The sequence below is a fragment of the Manacus candei genome, unplaced genomic scaffold (assembly GCF_025592945.1).
Source record: "Manacus candei isolate 608988 ecotype Guabito, Panama unplaced genomic scaffold, ASM2559294v1 h1tg000005l, whole genome shotgun sequence".
Classification (NCBI taxonomy): Eukaryota; Metazoa; Chordata; class Aves; order Passeriformes; family Pipridae; genus Manacus; species Manacus candei.
This window is the reverse complement of record NW_026138053.1, coordinates 13,486,848-13,507,841: the sequence shown is the minus strand read 5'-3', so window position 1 is coordinate 13,507,841 and position 20,994 is coordinate 13,486,848. Positions and strand designations below refer to the sequence as shown.

At 33.5% G+C, this 20,994-nt stretch overlaps 1 protein-coding gene across 11 annotated transcripts in view; it reads left to right on the top strand.

Annotated features, from left to right (window-relative positions):
• HFM1 (helicase for meiosis 1) overlaps positions 1 to 19,397 on the top strand; it is a 46,656-nt gene extending 27,259 nt beyond the window's left edge. For 4 of the 11 annotated variants that reach the window (XM_051802072.1, XM_051802084.1, XM_051802092.1 and 1 more), the window contains exons 20-39: positions 360 to 440; positions 1,071 to 1,162; positions 2,000 to 2,106; positions 2,195 to 2,242; positions 2,443 to 2,540; positions 2,628 to 2,759; positions 4,378 to 4,463; positions 5,443 to 5,526; positions 6,543 to 6,700; positions 7,410 to 7,513; positions 8,967 to 9,122; positions 9,365 to 9,460; positions 9,884 to 10,002; positions 10,836 to 10,918; positions 11,073 to 11,182; positions 12,030 to 12,128; positions 12,586 to 12,646; positions 12,919 to 13,024; positions 13,414 to 13,571; positions 13,843 to 19,396. In XM_051802072.1, coding sequence (XP_051658032.1) covers positions 360 to 440; positions 1,071 to 1,162; positions 2,000 to 2,106; positions 2,195 to 2,242; positions 2,443 to 2,540; positions 2,628 to 2,759; positions 4,378 to 4,463; positions 5,443 to 5,526; positions 6,543 to 6,700; positions 7,410 to 7,513; positions 8,967 to 9,122; positions 9,365 to 9,460; positions 9,884 to 10,002; positions 10,836 to 10,918; positions 11,073 to 11,182; positions 12,030 to 12,128; positions 12,586 to 12,646; positions 12,919 to 13,024; positions 13,414 to 13,571; positions 13,843 to 13,909 — 2,045 coding nt within the window. In that variant the 3' untranslated portion in view covers positions 13,910 to 19,396. Of the gene's footprint in view, positions 1 to 359; positions 441 to 1,070; positions 1,163 to 1,999; positions 2,107 to 2,194; positions 2,243 to 2,442; positions 2,541 to 2,627; positions 2,760 to 4,377; positions 4,464 to 5,442; positions 5,527 to 6,542; positions 6,701 to 7,409; positions 7,514 to 8,966; positions 9,123 to 9,364; positions 9,461 to 9,883; positions 10,003 to 10,835; positions 10,919 to 11,072; positions 11,183 to 12,015; positions 12,129 to 12,585; positions 12,647 to 12,918; positions 13,025 to 13,413; positions 13,572 to 13,842 lie in introns of those variants that run through there. The other 7 variants (XM_051802040.1, XM_051802051.1, XM_051802021.1 and 4 more) reach the window with 4 other exon arrangements.
• The last annotated feature ends 1,597 nt before the right edge of the window (positions 19,398 to 20,994 follow it).

Sequence of the window (20,994 nt, the reverse complement as noted above, 5' to 3'; positions counted from 1 at the left end):
TGGATATTTGAAATTTGAACTGTTTAAGTGTTAACTCTCCAGCAGAAATCTTTTTTGTATAAATGCTGTGGGCTCTCCAGTCTGTCATTCAGAATTGAATATGGCAACCTACATTCCAGCATCATTTCTTTTCCTTTACTGCTTTTGCTTTGCTGAAAAAGAGTCGGGTTGTCCCGTGAGTTTCCCCAGGCAGAAGTTAACCACCAACTTTAATAGAAGCAGAATCATATTCTAAAATCTTTTCTTGAGTTCAGTGGAATTACTTGGGTATACATTCATAGCAATTTGATTATGTTTCTGATTTGTACGTAGGTTTTCTGCATGTACTAAAAATACAGATGTTTTCAAATTTTTGACAGAACTGTGTCTGAAGAACTTAAATGATTTATCATCTTTTGATTTGATCAGGATGGATGAAGCAAATAATTTCAAACCAACAGGTAACACTTCTTTTAAATAACTACTTTTCAGAAGTGATGTTGAGGTAGTAGTGAACTACAAAGGGTCACAACATTTCTTGTGACCCATTAATTGGAGTACACAAATGTAGTAGAGAGCAGAATCTGAGAGATTGTTTGACTAGAATGTATGAACAGGTTTCTTTAACAAGTCATGGAAGTTCTATCCATGGATCAATATTAAGAGAACGATTTTTTTCTTGTTGTTGCTGAAATTTTTTTGCAGATTAGGAGAAAATTGCAGAACATTTTGACAGGATAATTGCATGTGTCACAGTGCAGTGAAGGACAGGTTTTATCAATATCTTCTCGTGTCTGCAGTCCTCTGCTAGAGGTGGTTGGCTTCTCAGCAACCACAGTTCACTGCCTGGCATGTTAGTGTTAATTAATCTCCACTGGAGAAAACTAACTGGCACATGGTTCTTTCTGCCACTCCATGATCGGGTCAGTAATGCCCCTGAGACACTGGGGGCAATAACATGCTGAGTTGGTGGTGAACCTCACAGAGGCCTGTAATAAGAAAATTAATTTAATTTTGTGACTTAAAAAACCTCCAACTCACTAAAATAAACTTGGCATATTTATTTTCTAAGGTGTATTCTTCTTTTACAGAAACTGGAAGATTAATGGCGTGGTATTATATTGCATTTGATACAGTGAAGCAATTTTTCACAATTAAGGGAACTGAGACTTTAAATGAATTGGTAATTTATCTTTTTAAAGAAAATTTACATATGTTCAATTGATTATAAACAGAATCTAAGATAAGAAGCAGAAGGTTTTATTTTAAAGAGCTCAGTCTTTGTTTATGTAAAGTTTTAGAGAATGCATCTAATTAAATTCTGTATGGGGTATTTTTGAGGCCTTGTACGTTGAGATCTTTTGATTTCCAACTCTTTCTCCCCTCGCTAAACTTTCTTATGAAGATGAGAGAGAAAGCTGCTGAAGCTGTTCTGTTTACGTATTAAACATTGTACTGTTTTGTGGTTTAGTAGTATTTTTGTTGCAAAAACCAACTGCATCAAGAGCAGATTTTAGTTTTAAAGGAATTGGCTTTCTATTTTAAGCAGCTTTCCTCTGTCGGATAACAGGTTGTTTTTGCTACTGTTAAGTCACAAAAGATTTTGTTTTCAAGCAAATACTATTGTAGAACAGATTTGCCATGAAAAAATGGAATGCTTCTTTTCTTGTGGCTATGTTTTGTTCTTAAAGTATGAAGAAAGTAAAATGAAATACATAACAGATGGGAAAAGCTGGGGGTTTTTGCCTTGTATGTGATAAAGTGTTAGCAGTGTGGTTAATTTTAGATAACTTCAGGTGAAATAGTAATCTAAAAGCTGAAAGAAAATTTTCCCTTTTTGTTATATAATAGCCTTATAGGGAAATGAATGAAAGTTGGTCAGTATTAGAAAGAACTTTTCATGTTCCTAGTGTTGAGACAATAAAATTTTTTAAGTGTTTTTTTAAAAAACGGAAGTTGGAAGAAGTGATAGAAAAAATGGCACATAAAAACAATTAATAAAAAACTCTAATTGCTACAGATTACAATGATCTCCAACTGCACAGAATTCCTGGATGTCAAGTTAAGAACAAATGAAAAGAAAATACTGAACACTTTGAATAAAGACAAGGACAAAATAACTATCAGGTACAAAAAAAATTCATTGAAGAATGAAAGTACGTTTTTAGCAATAAATCAAATGAATTATAGAAAATATGTATGTTTTCATGCATAGGTTTCCAATGGAGGGGAAGATAAAAACAAGAGAAATGAAAATAAACTGGTAAATATTATACTGTGCTGTTATTTTTTATTGAAAAACTGTCATTTTATGGCTGTTGAAGTCCCTGCTAAAATCTGTCATTTTACAGAGGACCAGATCTTCCATTTCATTTTTTCTATTTTGTGTTTCCTTTTTTTTTTTAAATGTTATTGTACTTTGTTTACAGTATGGAGTATATGTAAAAAAAATTCTTTTTCCAGTCTCATTCAGGCTCAGCTGGGATGTATTCCAGTTCAAGACTTTACTTTGACACAAGATACTGGCAGAATATTTAGAAATGGCTTAAGAGTTACTAGATGTATGGTAAAATTTAATCCTTTTTTTGGTTCAAATACAAATAAGCTACATTTTATTTGATTAATATAAGTCAATCTTATTTTTACAGGGTTATCTGACTTTCTGGCATCATCTAAGAACAACTTTTCTGCTTTATTAAACTCTTTGATTTTAGCAAAGTGTTTCAGGTGCAGACTTTGGGAAAATTCACTTCACGTGTCTAAACAATTGGAAAAAATTGGTAGGTACTAGACAGAAATTATAAAAGTGTAATCTGATAGAGAATCAAACCTCCTAATTAGCCTGCTGGTTTCTGTGGTGTCTGCTTACATAATAAAATTAGTCTCGTAATTACTCATTTGCCACACTTGAGTACCACAGTTGTCAGAATAATCTGTCATAACAAAAATGAACTGTTTAGTAATTTCCTTCAGGGTTTCAAAGTATTTCAGAATTGTTCATATTTCTTAGTGTTCATCTCAGTGTCTTAGGCATATTCCACATCCGTGTGATTGCATGTCTCTGACTAGGCTATGCCTTCCTTTCCAAACAGCTGTCACTGTAGTTCCTCTTACTTACATGCATGAAAGCCCTTTAATTCGCATTGACATGGATAGGAATCCTGAAATAGAAATAAATTTATTGTGCATGAGGTTCTTACACACATGATGATCAAAAGTTTCTAATGATCTGCTTCCTATCGCTGTATCCTGTTATTGGATGAAATTCCAGCTGGAAGTACCGGCTTGTCATAATTATTTGAAAAGGAGTTCAGAAATTTTTGAGTCCTCTGCGTTACAAAAATGTAGTCATACTTGTTTGAGGTAGTCGTATAGCTTCCTGCTTTGAAGTCTGGTCTTATCATACCTTCATGCTTTCAGAATTCACTGCAGCCTTCTCTGTATTTCTTCTTTAAAGACACACACGCTCTGTACCGAACAGCACAGTACAGAGATCTGCAAATTTCAGAATGGCTAATCCAGAAAATCCATATGGTCCAGTACGTTACAGCCTTGCCAGCTCAAGTGCAGAAGCTGTAGTGCTTCATTCACGTGGATTCAAAGCAGGGGACAAGGCTTGTTAGCTTGTGCACTGCACGGTATGGTGTGCTGGGAACACATTTCCACTACTCCACACCCGTGCCAATGGCAACACAGTCATCTGAGGGATCTGCCTCGTGTTCAGCCTTTCTAGGGAGTTAGGATAAGTGGAGTAAATAGGGCACTTGCAGTGTAGACAAATCCTTCCTGTACACTATATTCAGTAGAATAAAGTCATGTTTAGTTTTTTAATAATTTTCCTTTTTTTTTGTACATTTTTCTTATGCTGTCATATCTTTTGCAGCATATTCTGCAAAGACTCCTAGAAGATTCTAATAAATGCATTTTTTCAGTGACTTTCGTTATTATTTTGCTCAGAAATGTTTTGATTCTTATGATTTTCACATAGTTAAATAATTCTTTGGATAGGGAAAAAAATTCTGACACAAAGAATAGGGTGTAACGTGCTTTTTTTCATCATATAATATGCAGAACACATTTCTTGATTCTTGTAGAAAATGATCTAAAATTTGGTTTACCAAGGAAAACGTAACTAAAAATTGTCACTATTGAAATACTGAATATTTTCATGTTTGATTTGTATTGCATTTCTTTTTCTCTTTACAAGTGGAGAAATTAAATAATACAAAAATATTTAATCAGTTGCAAAAAAATGTAGTGATTTGCTGGGCAGAAAGCTGGGTCAAATGTAATATAAAATTATTTATGCTTTGATTATACCTGCTATAGTGCAGTTTTTCAGAATAATTTGAGGTTATTGATTGTCCTTTAACAGCATAAAACTTAAATTTTTCACAGGTGTGTCACTGTCAAATGCTATGGTAAATGCTGGGCTGACGTCATTTAAAAAAATTGAAGACATAAACGCAAGGGAACTTGAATTGGTAATTTATTATTTTGTACACAGATAAATATGATAAGGAAAAGATCGAGTATTAATACTGTTACCAGTAAAAACAGTATGCTTAATATATATCTGCTGTATGATCATAGCAAAATTTAGGGGTTTAGTTGGTTATTTGTTTTTACTAGTGAATTTTTAAAAAGTCTGTAACTACTGCCGTTTGTCCTTGAAAATGTGTATGATGTTTTGTTGTAGTAAATTTAATGTGAATGATATCACTGATTTGGCTGAGTTTGGAAAGCAGTTGCTTAAATATGTAGAATTTCATCATTAACATAATTCGAAAGAAAGGACAATATGCATTTCCCTTTGGGGAGTGTTAGAAAAAATAAAAAAGGAAATATATACAGTTTCTCTTAATGTATCTTAGTTATGAGAATCCCCAATTTCCATTATTGCTAGTTTGAGATGGTGATAGAGTAAAACTCTTCTGAATCATCTATAAAGCACTTTCTATTTTAGGGAAGTTAGATTTTACCCCAGGGCAAGTTCTTTGGTTCTTGGCTTCTTTTCTGAGGAAACTTATTCCAGTGTTTTGGAAGATATAACAGATTTCTGAGGGAAACCAATCTTACTTGTTTTTTTTTATTTTGACTTGAGGAATTTGATTTCTTGTTTCTGCCCCTTTTGTGGTTTTTCCTGTCATTTTTTTTGTTTTAGTTGAAGCTAGGGCAACATAGAAGAGTCATCTCATATAAAACTTGAGTAGTTGGGTTTTGAGGTCATTGTCTAGTTCATTGGCTGTTACCTGAACAGAAGCAGTAGCAACATGAAAAAGTACTGGAATTTTCTTTTGGTAATATTGCTATTCTGTGCATCCCTGACAGTAGAGAACCAGGAGTGATAAGGGCTTTTGTTGCTAGCATAATTACTCAGGTGACTTGGATTCCTTGGATTTACATTTCTCTTGGCATCTCTAATCAGCTGAATGTATCAGAAATTAAATTCAATCTTTGCAGATTTTAAACAGACATCCTCCTTTTGGGAACCAGATAAAAGAGTCTGTTTTGCACCTTCCAAAATATGAACTTGATATCGAACAGGTAAATGCTTTTCTATCTATTGTATGTTTTTTATGCTGGTATTATTAAATGAAAGAGCAAATACTGACCTAAAGAAATTTTGAGTCTTCACTGATAGAAGATTACACAATATTGTGACCTCCTTCCAACTTAGTATGTATAATGAAACTCTTAAATGTTGAATGAGAGCCTTGGAATAGACATTCCCTGTAATATATTGGCCCCTCTCTCTCTCATTAATAAAATTTTATGTTACAGATGCAAACCAGTATATCCACATTTTAGCTTTATATGTCAGCCTGAGAGGTCTCTTCTATCTTGAATATAAACAAACCCTAGAGACAGAAAAACATCCAAATAAAACTTACCGAAGAGGCATTAACTCGTATTTATTTTCTACATCACAGTTAGGAATATAGAGAAACAGTAAATTATTACATTTACCTAGTTGGTGCCCTTTCAAAGGAAGGATACAATTCCACATGTAATCAGGAACTTCGAGGTTCTGATGTGCATTTTATCTTTAAATGGGTCACATAGCCACTCTGCCTTTCTGAAATGCAACATTTGAAAAACAACCTTAAAGTTGATACAAATGAAGACATCTTTGAAGTTAAAAACTCAATAGATATATGAAATACTAGTGTTATAACAATCAGTTCTAGTTAAGTTTTTCATTTGCCATAATACTAGATGAATAGTTTGATTCTCAGAACAAAGATTTAACAATTATAAATATCTTATTGAGGAATGTTGGGATGCCAAAATATAACTTATATATAACGAGTTTTCTTCTTGCATATTTCTCTTTGCATTTGTCTTTTATTCTCAATACTTAATCAAATTTAGGATATTCAGCTATGGGCAAGTTAGAACTGTATAATAGTGTCTCAGAACAACAAAAAAAAATTGTACCACAAATTCAAATTGCTTGAATTGAGCTTTTGTACTTGTGTCAACAGCTAGAAATTTATGAGAGGGTATATATTTTACTTTGCATATTGTAGCAGTTATGTCTTCTATATCATTTTCCCTAGCTTCCAAAATACAGCGATACATTGGCTGAAATCTTGGTAACCGTCAAATTAACAAACTATGAGCAGCTACAGACAAAGAGAACAGCGACAGACTTTCACTATGTTACACTGGTCATAGGAGATGCTGACAACCAAGTCATTTTTAATCAGAAAATTATGTATGTATGATTAGGGGTTTTTGCCTCACATCTTTTTAGGGTGTTGGCTTTTGATCTGTTCTGTGACTTGCAGTTTTTGCAATACTTCCTACTGATGCCTAATAGTGCAAAATTACTGTTTATTCTACAGCATTTCCTAGTCATTGTTGTCATTTAAAATGCTGCACAAGATTCAGAGACCCCAAAAACATGTCAGTGTGCTTGTCAGTGCAGAGAGTATGTGTAAATATCTGTACAACATTGATGTCATGTTATGGAAGTCATAATAATTTTTCCATAAATATAAAACAAGCAAAATACCTATTAAAAAGCTATATTCATCAGTTCTTACTTACTGCTGTTAGCTGTATTTCTTTAATTATATTTTTTAATTGTTTTTCCCTCAAAGATGGAATTAAATTCTCCAGTTGGCTAAGAGATGCTTGGAGCAAATGGGAAAAGAGAAACAAAATCTTTTTCAACTGCCTGACCTTCATGAGAATTGTGACCATAGTCTGGCACTTTTGGCACAACTTAAGCTGATCTGCAGGATCCCAGCTCTCTTATTGCCATAAATCATATATTATTGGAAGGTTATTCTTAGGCCACTTATCAAGCAAACCCAAAGAACTAAGGCCAAATACAGACTCTTTCACCTGTTACAGATACTGTAGTTTACAGTCTTGCTTTCATTGTCTGTGTCTAACAAAACTTTACTGATGCCTTACAGGGATTCTGTGCTACTGAAAAATGGAAATTGGACAAAGAAAATTGAAGTGAAAAGAGCTTTTAAATCAGAAGACATTAGTATAAATTTAATTAGTTCTGATTATGGTAGGTTGTGGTATGCTTTGAATTAAAAAAACAACTGCATAAGAATTCTGAATAAATTATTAAAACACTTTATATCAAGCCAAAAATATCATAAAATGAGCTGGTCTGGAAACAAAACTCTATCACATGTTTTACTGGGTTGCATACTGCCAGTCCTAATTACTTACCTGTTTATTTCATTTACTACCATATTAAGGAAATGGGAAACATCAAAATTGTTACTAGGAGACATTATTTTGCTCCGTTGGTAGAGATTAGGATTTTTTTTGTCCTTTGCCTTCAAGTGAGTTAACTTTCACTTTGGATAACCTGTCAAACTGATAAGTTTATTTATGTCTTTGTGAATGGTTACGTTTTGCATAGTGGTAAAGGTATTAGATATGGATTCATCTCCACTTCAGTAGCAAGAAACTTCTGCAGTTGAAAATCTTGTGCCTTAACATGTGCAGATTTAAACAGTGTTCCCTCAGTGTCAATTTTCATATAATTGGAATTATAGCAGCAGATGAGGAGAGACTGTTATGACCTTGAAACACAGAACTTTAAAATACAGTTTAAAAATTGTATTAAATTCTGTCATCATACCCCACCTGTAAAGAAGATTGCTGTGTGCTAGATTAACTGGAGTTGATGCTTCCATGTTAAACATTGAATATTGAGATTATTACAGTAATAAGCCTGGAATAATCTATATTTCTGTGGCTAAACCTGTGGCTCTGGAAAAAAAGCGTTTGCTAAAATTTGTCCTTTTATTGCTACTATTGTACTGAGTTCAGTAAAACTAAACACAACAGTTAATTTCTCTGAAACTGCTGACAGTAAAATTAGACTAAAACCAGATCTTTCTAGTCTCTAGTTATTTTAAAGTCTGCTTCTGTTTCAGGCTTGAAGGACACCTCACATTTTTTTAAAAGCCTATACAGTTTTCCAGCAATATTTCCAGGAAATTTTATTTCCCTAATAAAAGACAAAAATAATCTCTTTACAAAGGGTGGCTCTCGGTCTCATATGAATCCTGGTTTAATTAGAAACAGAACCATTGTTAGCATTCAATTTCAAAAGTACTGTCAACTATACTCATTTTATGCCTTTGCCAATACAGAGCTGCTGCTGTTACTGAGCACAGACTGTAGTACATTTTAAAAATTAAAATTATATTCTCATTGCAAAGCCATAAATAAATGTAGTTTTAAAATAATACAAAACATTCAGTAAAAGGGACTAATTTTTTGTTCTTCTATAACATTCTGAAAATATTTAGCATTTTTAATCTCAATCATAAAGCATCTGTTCATATAAAAGTGTACTTTTAATGGGACATTATCTTAACAAATTTCCATGACCTTTGAATAACATTTATGTTTGCTTAAACACTTTAGAAAACTGAAGGTAATCAGTAGTTTAGAAACAGTTTAGTGTAGTTTTAAATATTTTTGTCTTTTTTTGTTCAAAGTTGGCTTTGATATACAGCAAACATATACAGCCTTTTACTTAACACCGAAAACAGAGGGACGTAAGGTGGCTACAAATCGAAAACTGAAAGCTGAGTCTAGACTTGATGTATGTTGTGGCTCACCACAAAGTCTGCCAGCAGCAAAAGTAGATACAGGTAAATGGTCAGATCACAATATCTGGCTAATTCCAAAGTCAACAGAAAATTGAATTTTGCTGTCAAAATAAAGATCCTTATTTATCCATGCTGTTTCTTTTTCAAAGGTAATAAAAGTACAATGCTGCTGCTTCTGCTTGTCATGTACTACTACAGTGCAATTCTTTGATGATTTTGAAAGTAAGAAAAATCATGGGTATTTGATATCTAATATTACTGTTTGAATTTCTATATTTGTCTAGGAGGCAGATCTAAACAAGAGATTGCTTACAAGAAATATGGAAACAGAGAATGCAACCATCGGTGTAAAAATAAAGATGTGTGTGGGCATGACTGCTGTGAGTGTCATTAAATCTACCATTTCTGATACTTTTGGGACAAATATGATTTAGAATATCTTCCTTCATACCAATGGCTACATCAGCAGAAGCAGCACAAGCAAGAGAATCAGACCAGAGTTGTTGCTATGATGCAGCCACAAAAGCAGTTACAGAAAGCCTTGTCAGTAACACTTTTATAGGCACTACAGTGATTAAGAATATTTTTCAGACCATCTAGCATATGATTTAAGAACAATGTCAAGCTTGTTACACTTTTATATGAATATTGGTGTGTTAAATCATTTAATTAGCGTGTTATATCTTTTAGAATCTTCTAAGAGAAGATACTAAGCTTAGTGGTGAAGTTTCCATTGATTTGAAAAGAATTAGGATTTATCTGTAATAAACTAATCTGAAGATTATTTTATTTCATTTTCTCAGGTAAAACTGGAGTACCTCCAAAGTCACAGATGAATGGTGACACACAGTTTTCTGTGTACCTAGCTGACTTAAGGAGCAGGAACTCAATTTCATCTATACCCCCAGTAAAGCGGCTGAAGGTTCATTTGAATACAGTCAGCTATTTAATATATTTATTTTAATATGTTATGTATTTGTATGTATTGTTTGCAGAGAGAATTTTATAACTAAGTATGAACATTCAAATTTGTCTTTTCTGCATGGAGTGCAAAAAGCAAATAACAACAGAGGTTCAGGAATCTCTAAGAGGTTCTGCTGCTGTTTGGAATACTTCCAAGGGTCCACTTTTGTGCATGTACTCTGTTTTTCCTCTTATGATGTTTGATAGATTATGGTGAGTGAGGTTCAAAGACATTGTTGAAAGGTACTGTACAGTGACTTGGTTTTGGCACAATATGACCTGAATGAAACAAATAGTGGTACTTATTCGAGTCATACTACTAAGAGATCTTTCACTGGCAGGTAAATCCATTTTCATAAGAAACCCATCCATATTAGTTTTTAACCTGTGGAAGATTTCATGGCTTGCACTTCATCCCTTTGAATGTAGTGTTAAACTAGGTCTTTCTGCAGCAAGAATGACATTTGAGATATTGGAGGGTTTTATTTCCTCCTCAGAGTTTTATTTACTTGTTTGTTTGCAATACAGGATTATTTAGCCTATAGCTAATACAGATGAGAGTTAACCAGTTTGGCTTTGCCAGGGTGTTTGGATAGCTCCACCAGAAGCACATAATTCAAACCTTTTTAACTGATTATGTTATATAAGCAGATGCCAGAAAGGTTTTATATAGGATATTTAAATATTATGCTAACTTGATACAGTATTAATGATGTCATTAAACTTGTTAAAAAAAATAACAGTTCTCAATATGTTTGTATCTTAGAAGTTAAAATATTCTGCTTTCTTTAGATGCAGATGTTAACTCAAGCTCAAAATGTGGATCTCAAACAATTTGGTTTTACACCCAAATCTTCATTGCCAGCACTGCCAAGGTACTGATTAATATAAGTAATAAAAAGGAAATCTGTCTTATTTTAGACAGTATACTTAGTTGTAACTATTAGAATTTTTTGTGTGAATAAAATTATTTTGCACCTTTCTGCAAATGTTTTGTCACTGATTTTTTTATTTCTTTTTTTTTAATAGGTCTAGCAATAAACAGTTGTCTTTATCACCTTCAGTGGACCAGGCAGATAATGTTAATACCTTAGGAGTATCTCAGAAACAAATGCAACCCTGGAATTATGGAAAGAGTAGTAAGTTATTGCTAATGTTTGAAATTACAATTTTTACTGTTTTATCTGAACTCAAACTTGCTGAAATCACTGCAGCAACCAGTATAGCATTGTAGAACACTGACTGTATGGGGAATTATATTGGCCTTAATTGACCTTCATTCTGGTATCTACAAGAATTTCTAATGTAGATCTAAACATTTAAATGTTTAAAAGAAAATGCTTAAATATATAAAGGTCCAAACCTATACATTACAATAATACCTTTCAGAAAGTATATATTTCCTCTGAAGCCAGTTGTAATACAAGATGCATTTTACCCCTATATCTATACTTTTTTTTTTCTTTTTGATGAAAGAAGTTAATGAAACATGAGCTTTTTTTTGGCAGTTGGCAAAATTTCTCTTTCTGTTTCTCTTCCCCCTAGAAGGTCACAGGTGTTTTTGCATTTGGTATTAAATGATCAGTCTTCATTATCAGTATATTACTATGATGTTCTCCTCACTGCATGCCTTTTTGTATTTGGTGACAGTAGATTGATGTAAGTCAGACTTTGATTAATTTGGCTGATAAGTTGCAGCTCCAGTGTTTAGATCATACTCAGACATACAAGAAACACAGTGCTGAAATGAATTGACACTTTTTTAGTTCCTGCTGCCTTAAGTGTTGGCAGCTATACTGCATAATTTTTACATTTTTGTCGGCAAGGTGGACAGTGGGATCAAGTGCACCCTCAGCCAGCTTGAAAATGATACCAAGTGTTTTGTGAGTGAGAAGAGCCAAGAGACAATGGCATACAAAAATGTTAAAAATATTTAATGTTATTTTAAGTTTACTGATGCAGATAAAAGCAGATCTTGTTTTTCAGATGCTTTGGACATGGACTTTGAAATGAGAGATGATATTTGGGATGATATTGATGATGATAAATTAGTATTTGCTAGTAACTTTGTCAGTAGAGAATTAGGTAAGGTTATTTCAACAAACTTCTTTGTTTCCTACATACAAATTATTCTACAGCCTATTACTTGAGAGTAAATTATTATAGTATACAATGAATAGAACTACCTGAAATATTTGATTTATTGACTTCACTGCCAGGTTTATTACTCTATCTTAAATGTCATATATTGTGACAAATCTAATACAGAAGGGAGAGTTGAGAAAGTCACAATTAAAATTTTTTTGATTGTCTGCAACTACATAATTGTTATTTTATCTGACTCCATATCTGTGCTTATCTTTACATTAGACCAAAATCTGCAAAAGAAATATTTCAAGTGTTAAGACATTTGAATAATTTTCAAACTATTATTTATCATATAATGTGAAATATTTACAAGGCATTTTGGCTGATTTTTAACTCTGTTTTTTAAACTTTCATTCTTAAATGGAACATGGAAATAACTGCCTTTAAATTGCAGATGAGTGTGAACCCCTTTGCCAGTATACAAGAAGCAAAGCCACAAATACCATTTCACAAGAGTAAGAGTCATATAATTTATTACTATTTTAGAATTTTACTAGTTTAAAATATTGTCTGTATTTCACATGTATCTGTATAATTAAATGTATAGAAAGTTGTTCACTCATAAAAGTGAGGGAAATTTCAACATTTAAAAGGTATGAGTTGTTGAATTACATTATTTGTTTTTTATTTAAGTGAGTGGGGAAACAAGTACAAAATCCTGAACTGAAAAGCAAATAGTTTTGCACTTCTGTAAAAATACTGAAATTATTCAACTTGGTATTTTCAGTTCATGCACAGTACGTGATGAGACCAGTATTCAGAACTCGGATGTTTCTGTGGTCAATAGCACATCAAAAGGGAATTTATCTGTACAGAGTAGAAATATAACTTTGGTGAGTAAAAATATACTGATAACAGAATTTTCTATTGTTAGAGTATTTAATATGTAAATGTATTTGCCGTATCTGACTTATGAATCAGTTTGGGCATCCTGAATTTCTGAACCTGTGTTGTCCAAACCCTCATGCATCCTGTGTTCAGTGTGATATTCCTAGTACAAAGAAATAAGACACACATTTACTTTATATAGCATGATTTCCAAACTGTTTGAACTCAATTTGATAGGTTTTCTATGCAGTATATAATTATATTTATCACATGCTTGGTCCTTGTCAAATACCATAATATCAATTAAATACTTGCACTGCATTCTACAAGAGTCTGGCAGTTTCTCTTTCCGGTAGTTGTTTTAACCATATACACTTTAACTTTCATGTTGCAGTTCAATGTTCAAGAAAAAAATCATTCAAATGCTTCTCAAGAGCTGAAAAACATACAGTGTTCTCCTGTCTCAAAAATAATCTCAGACTCTTCTAAATTCACTAGGAAACAGGATTTTTTTATTTTCACAAAAGAACAGGAAAAAGAAGCGGATCCCAGGTAATAAACAGATTCTACTGTTGCCTCAGCATTCAAGTGCTTAGTTCTTCATGGAATATAGACCTCTAAGCATTGTGTTAATTTATAACATTAATTTTTAAAAAGTTTAATTTTCATAGTAATAGTAAGAACTATGTTTTCTTGAAAAGGCAATTATTTAAAATTATTTTGTTTGTCTTGGTATCTCTTGACTATACTTTATGTAGTGTTCCTGTTTTCATAGGTCTTGATGTGCTATACCTAATTTGTTTGTTTCCTTAATACTCTTTAGATATGTTCTTGATGATGAAATCAGTGATGTCAAGCCCTTCCTTGGAATATTTGATGGCATTTTGTAAAACATATAAACAAATTACATTGTAAGTGCTGGGGAAAAAAGTTACAGTCAGTTTTACAGAGTGAAGCCTTCAGTTAAGAGAATTTGATTTCTATTGTATACCTATTTACCAATAGCTGGATTGCTGCATAGAGTAGATAATAACAAAACTGGTGTCTAATTTATAGAATTCTAGTATAATATCTTAGTTTGAAAAGTACTTAAATATTTGTTTGTTGACCTTGCTGTTTTCAGGATTATAAAGAAAAATATTGGAATGTGTCAAAGAAGAACAGTTCATAAACTGCTAATAACATTAACAGTTTAATTTAATAACATTAAATCTCATTAGGAAAAGTAAGGGATTTGTAGTAATATGTTTGTAGTAACGTGCCCTGCTTCACAAGTGCTCTTTAAGTGAATGAAAGACACTTTCCTTGGAAATCCAGTGCTTTTTGGGTTTTTGTTTCAGTTTCTCTAATGCTGAATTTTTCATAGCTCTGATTCTGTAAAATAATTAGATTTACAAATAGAGGTAATAGAATGGTAAATTATTCTAGATACTTGATGTTCCTTTTGACAGTGCTATGAACTTGTTAATAAAAATGTGTAACTTCAAGCAAATGTGCTTCCAGAATCTCAGCAAACCAGTTGTTAAATGTCTGTACAATATTCTAAAGCTCTGTTTGACTGTTCACTTTCACACCTAAGGTCATAAAATGATTTTTATAATAATAAATAATAAAAGGATATTTATTGTCCTAATACAGATTTAGGCACCAAGCATTGGATTTGGATATCTTCTTGAAGTTTTAGTGTTTGAACAGTAGGTCCTGCAAGTTCAGTAGTTAGCAGAATATATAATATTGCCTGAAATCCAAGAGAATGTTAATTTTTACTGTTAATTATTCAAAATATGTGGCATTAAAAGGTTAAAATCACACATGGAATATTAGCTGTCTGTTCTTGCAACATTGTTTGTAGTGCAACCATATTTTGCTGCACTACTAGGCTGTAATTTCATCAGCCAATAAACATTTTACTTGACTCCAGTGTTTCCTTACACTTTGACTTACTGTCTGGTATAACTCTTTCTGCACATGAAAGACTGGCCCAGCATAAGCAGCCTCACTGCTCACCCCTCAATATGTTTTTGACTATGCAAATTCCAGCAGGCCCAAGCTTACTCCCTTTCCTGCAACTCAAGTATTTTATTACATCTGGAAGTTTTTAGTATGTCAGATCTCTTTTTGTCTGATGGTTTTGTTAAATTAAGCTTCCAAACTGATGTAACTCAGAATTACTATACTATTGCAGTCCTAGCCATGTGCATTTTCCAGTTCTGTGTCAGGGTAAGATTTAAGAATGCAGGGTGACAAATGTCATTTTAGATGCCCCAGAGAATCTTCTCTTGGCTCAATCTACCATGCCAGAGGAGCACAGGTCTCCCATGTGGAGATGTTTCAGGTCCTCTAAGGCATCTAAACTGGTACTTGATGCTGATGTTTAAGCACCTGCTGCTTGAAATGCACAACAGTTTTTTTCAATTTATAGTTCATATTTACATAGCATTCTTTAATCACCTTTGTATCCTGCCTTTCCCTGGGGTTTTAGCCTGCAACAGCTAATTCAGCAGTTCCTCAGTTTCTTCAAGTCTGACACAAGTTTTTACTCAGCAACATAAAGCTGAGCTTCAAATTTGGAAAACAGGAGAGGAAGGAAACAATCAAGATAATCTTGATTATATAATTTATTTCATTTATTTAACTTTGTGATTATACTACTTGCAGCTTTCCAAAATTTCACTTATCTGCTGGTTGCTCAGGCCTCACCTGCAAACTGGGAATGCTTCAGGTGGTAGGTGCTGCATTTCTTCCTGCTAGTCTGCATGAAATTCCCTCTAAAGGTTCTTAACTGTGAGGCAGTGAATAGCAGAAACTGGTTGTGCTTAGGGCTTCATAAAAATGAATAAGTTTCTATTTATTTTTCTGTACTAAGGAAGTATCTTTTCAAGATGTTTTTTTGGCCCCATATCTACACTGAAGGTGAATTTCCATTTTTCTGTGAAATATTTTAGTATTTTATATAATGTCTACAAAGTAATTGACATTATTGCTGCTTTTGCTTAATTTTTTGTATAGTCTAAATATAATCACTTGCTTTTAGTTTATAGGAGTAGGTTTATATTTAGACTGTTACTTCAAAGAAAATTATCCTTGCAGGCATGTATTTTATTTTCCTCTTGGTTTTCCCCAGTGCAGGAGTTCAGTAATTATTGGGTTTCTTCAAGATTTAGGCTGATTAATTTTCTGGTGCTATATTCAAATTTTTTCCTTTTGATTTTTAAAAGGCTTTAATATCCTATACTCAAAACACATTATAGTAAATGCATTTCGGTACTTTCAAGGTGATTCATGCAGATGTTCTAAAAGATTATTTCTGGTCTGTTTTCCACAAAAAATCAGCATCCTATATCACCCTTGGAAAATTACAAAATTGTGTTATTGCTGCTGACAAATTTCACAGATTTTGGAATGTAAACACTTCAATACTGCAATATCTTTACATTGATATCAAACCTCTGGTGCAACAACATTTTTTTAGAGATAAGTGCTTTATTTGGCACTTTTTTTTTGGCTTCATTATTCATATTAGCTGAATGACTCTTTAAAATCTAAATCACTTTTAGAAGTGGCATGAAGATGTGCCCTCTATCTCAGGAAAAGGAATGACTTTGTATGGTAGTATTTGTTATTGTTTCATTTTTCAAATCAGAATAATTGAAAGATCAAAAGTGATACCCATAGCAGGTCTCTATGGCAACAATTAACTGTAGATACACAGTGACTATACTTCAAAACAAATACAGGCAGGAAGAGCAAGTTGACTGCAGAATTAGAAAAACCTAGTCAAATCTGAATTAATTTTTAAAATCAATCTTCCAAACTGAGGTAAGTCAGAACTGCTGTACTACTGCTATGTTTAGCCCGGCAGTCCTAGGCATGCCCATCCTAGTCACCTCCCAGTTCATGGCAAGATTTAAGAATGCAGAGTTTACCTTCTGCCCATCACCATCTTCTGATTTCCATGGAAAGCAGGTGGCTCCCAGGCAGTCACAGTGGTGTTTCTCCACAGATGCTTTATACAAATGACCAGAGGACCAAACTCCCAGGTCATGCCTCAGAAGGTAAGGATAGACTTAGTTATGAAGAGCTGTAATTTTAGTCATTTAACTAAATCACCTTAAGTCACTTTACCTGGACTCCCTGTGTAGTCAGAAGATAATTCAGATTATAAGTGGGCTGAATTGCTCTCTGATGGGACTGGCCAAACTACCTGTGATGACAGTGGCCTCACACAGCTGTCATGGAGAACCTTGTGTGCTGCGAATTCACAGCTGGGCTCACTGAATATTGCCTTTCTTGTGCACATGACACACACGAGTTCTTTTATCCACATAAGGATCTAACTTTCCTAAGGTGAATAAAACAGCAAAAGATGGCTCTGCTTCCTTTCAAGTGCTGCCGAGATGATAAAACAGACTAATTAAATTCCACAGGATGACATCAGACAATTTCACTAAGCTACTACCAATAAATAAAATACAGATTAAAATACATAAAATTGTGGTTAGAGCCTAAAATGATCCTTACTTTTAATTCTGCATAGAGTTGGAACTTTAAATGAGTGGCTTGAGTTTCAATCAGTGGGATTGTATACGTAATTCTTTGGGGATACAGCAGGCTGCCACAGACTTTAGTCTGGGGATGATTCTATAAAATTTACATTATAAAAATACTGTTTCCTATAATAGAATAGTGAAAGAAAATTCAATGTGACAAGAAGTCAGATTTTACTATCTTACTTGTCTTATTCTCCATAATAAAAATACATGCTTATACCTGCTTTTAATTTAACTTCAACTTCCTTATATGCTTTCTTATCCTATCACACATACTGATTTCAAAATATAAACTGAGGTCACCCATATCTGTGCTTGAAGAAAATGCAATATTCACTCAAAACCCACAATCTTCAAAAATTGTTAGTGGAAAAATAACTATAGTGTTTAAACATGTTGCCAGACATGTTTCTGTTTAAGGTACATTCATAGCATATAGAACACTGTAAATGTATTGTGACATAATTTTAATTGTATGCAGCATGTCTTGGACACATTTTAATTATGTAGACTTATTATTCATGTATTTGAAGATTTTAATGAGTTAAACATTACAGGAATTGTTAAAATAACACCAGTTGTGACAGGTCAGGCTCTTGTTATTTGGGTGTATTTTTACTCAGATATACCTTCACGGAATAGTTATGTGAGGTATAAAAGTTGGTCCTCTTAAAGGCAGTCAGAATAATGATAAAGAATGAACAGAAGTCACCTTATGAAACCAACATGCACAAAATAGTTAAAATCAGTCAATCTGCAGAGCACAAATGATACCACTCTAAGGCATCATTATGACAGTATCAGTGGTACCTCTTCTAAAAGGGAGGATGTCTTGAATTAGCTCTTTATGTCACCCCTTGTGCTTTTTATGTAGAAGCAAGAGAGCAGTATCATGTCAATCATTTTACTGCCAGAATCTTTAAATTATATCCCTGAAATTAGATTCATGAATGCCTAGTTTTTTTCTAGCTCCTTTGCTTAACAAGGAAATAGAAAAGAAAGTACTAATCAAGGTAAAATTCACTTCCAGCAAAAGGCTAACAACACATTGAATTTATGGAAGACTTACATGAGAATAAACTGAGGCACATATGATGTTTTCAGTGATGAAGTTCAGCTTGACTGAAAACAATCAGATAGAAAAAGGGGTTTTTTGGCTGCCACTGTTCAGCTAAGGGTCAACCTGGCTGAGCCATGCTTCTATATTTGTTCTTGAAACCCATGTGAGATTAAATTGTATCAGTTTAAACCTTCACTTTTCTTCCACTGTTGTAGCTCTTGGTCTCCATGTGCTCTCAACAGGTGTTTCAGGTGGCATGGGCTGAGGTAAGGGCTGCATCTTGGTAAGCAATAGTGGCCCTTGGGGCCCTTTTACTGCCTTTCTCTAGGCAGTGTTGATCACTGTTGTGATTCCCTCTGGTTGTGAAGTGACAGGAAAACCTGTGCTACTGTTAACTTTGCAGTCTGCACTGCATGTCCTGCTCTTAACCCTGTTCAGGCAGTTTATACCAGTTAGAGCTGTTTCCCAGTTAGTTTTATTGTGTTACCTACCACAGTGAAACATTACATGTGCATTCTTGTCTTGTGGGATGTGCTTTGACTAATCCTGAGTCTGTTCTCCTGTGCTCTCTAAATAGATGGTTTCCATGTGCCAGGACTTGAGGGGCACATCTAATTGGTGGCATGTGAAAAAAGGGTTAACATTTGGCAGAAATGCAGTAGATGATACTGGGTGGACATACTTTGTATGAAGAAGGTATATGCCCTTTTAAATATAATAAAAGTAGATAGAATAACTAGGAATTTCTTCCTGTATTTAACATATACTGTGTGGAGCCAGCCTGTAATGATGAAACAGACTGTCTTTCTGATTGATGCTAGATGGCAATTTCTATGTTTTAGATAACTGAGCATAGGGAATAAGGCAAAACATTCTGTTTTGAAGGCTGTAAGGGTATTTTGTTTATATAAATGAAACAGTGTTTCTTTTGTAACTGTGAAACTTCCTATTAAAGGATGCATATAACTTCCAAAATAAAAAGATGCTTGTAACTGTAAATGGCTATGATATATTTGCTGTTCCCTCACCCATTTAGAGGCAAAAGCTATTTATGAGGCTTTATTAAGTGCAAATAATTCCCATGGCTTCAGCACAGAAGAATCAGCTGCAGAATATAGTCTGATTTGCATATAAATGACATGATTTCTGCTCAGACAAGGATATTGAAAAATATATTTCTACAGTGGAAACCTGATATTCACACATATTAAGGTCAGCTTGTATAACTTTTTTTAGGCTGCTGCATGTTGATACCTGATCACCCTTCCAGCTAGATTCAGGCTTTATCAATTGTACCCACTATGAAATTATGAATTTCTTCTTTTGAGTTAATTAAGCTATAATTTATAGAAATAGATTTTAAAACATTTATCTCAACAATTTAAGCACTTAAAAGTGCTCAGAATATTTATCAGTACCAGTGGAAAACTCCAAACTTGGCACTTTTCCTTATCTTCAGTACTGTGAATTTGTGATGTGAGAGAATTCTATTGTTTTGGTGAGACAGAAAAAGTCCTGCTAACTTGCTGTAGTCACTTTAATAAATGGTAGGATATAACTAAAGTAGACATGGATGTTACTTTTACTGTCTCAAATAATTTCCTCAGGTTATCTTCTTAAGTTTATGCTTCTAAAATTTCTGCCTTGACATAGGCCACCATTGACAAACTGAGATGCTTGGCCAAAACAAAAAGCAAGTGTTTCAAAGCTAAATCTATATATGCTATAATCTATATAATCTATTTTACCCCAGTTGTTCCAGCTCACTGCACAACAGAGATTGATTTGCCACAGTGAATTGTCATTAGTCTGAATGCCTCTTCAAGAGCTTGACACTGTCTAGTAAAGAAAAAGTGAAAGTAGTGCTATCTAGAAACTTGGATGTGCAGATCAGAACTTCCTTTTTTAGCAATTTCTTTCAGTTTGTAAGGCTGTTAATTTATCTGAATGAAAGTATGGCAGTACAGTTTATTACTAGGATCCTGATTTTTTTTTTTCTGGTTGTGGTGTAATATTTTAGCTATTGGAGTTCCTGGGTGCAGGAATTAAACTTCTTTTTATCCCAGAGCTCCATTCTTGTGTCTTAAGTGTTATGCCTAGAGAAGATTTTTCTGTCTAGTTGGAAATTTTTTCTCAAAGAATAGTCACCCAGCAGCTGGATCATTACATTTTCAGTATCTCCTCAATTATGAAGATTTTAGGCTCTGAGGTCAGTTTGGTTTCTAAAAACTGTACTAACAGATGTAAAAGGTGCATTGACCAAAGCATCAGCACATTATCAAATAATTTTATTTCAAAAGTATGGCAGTAGAAGTGATTAAGAAATTGCCAGCCATGAAATAGATCTGCTTATCTTGTGATATAT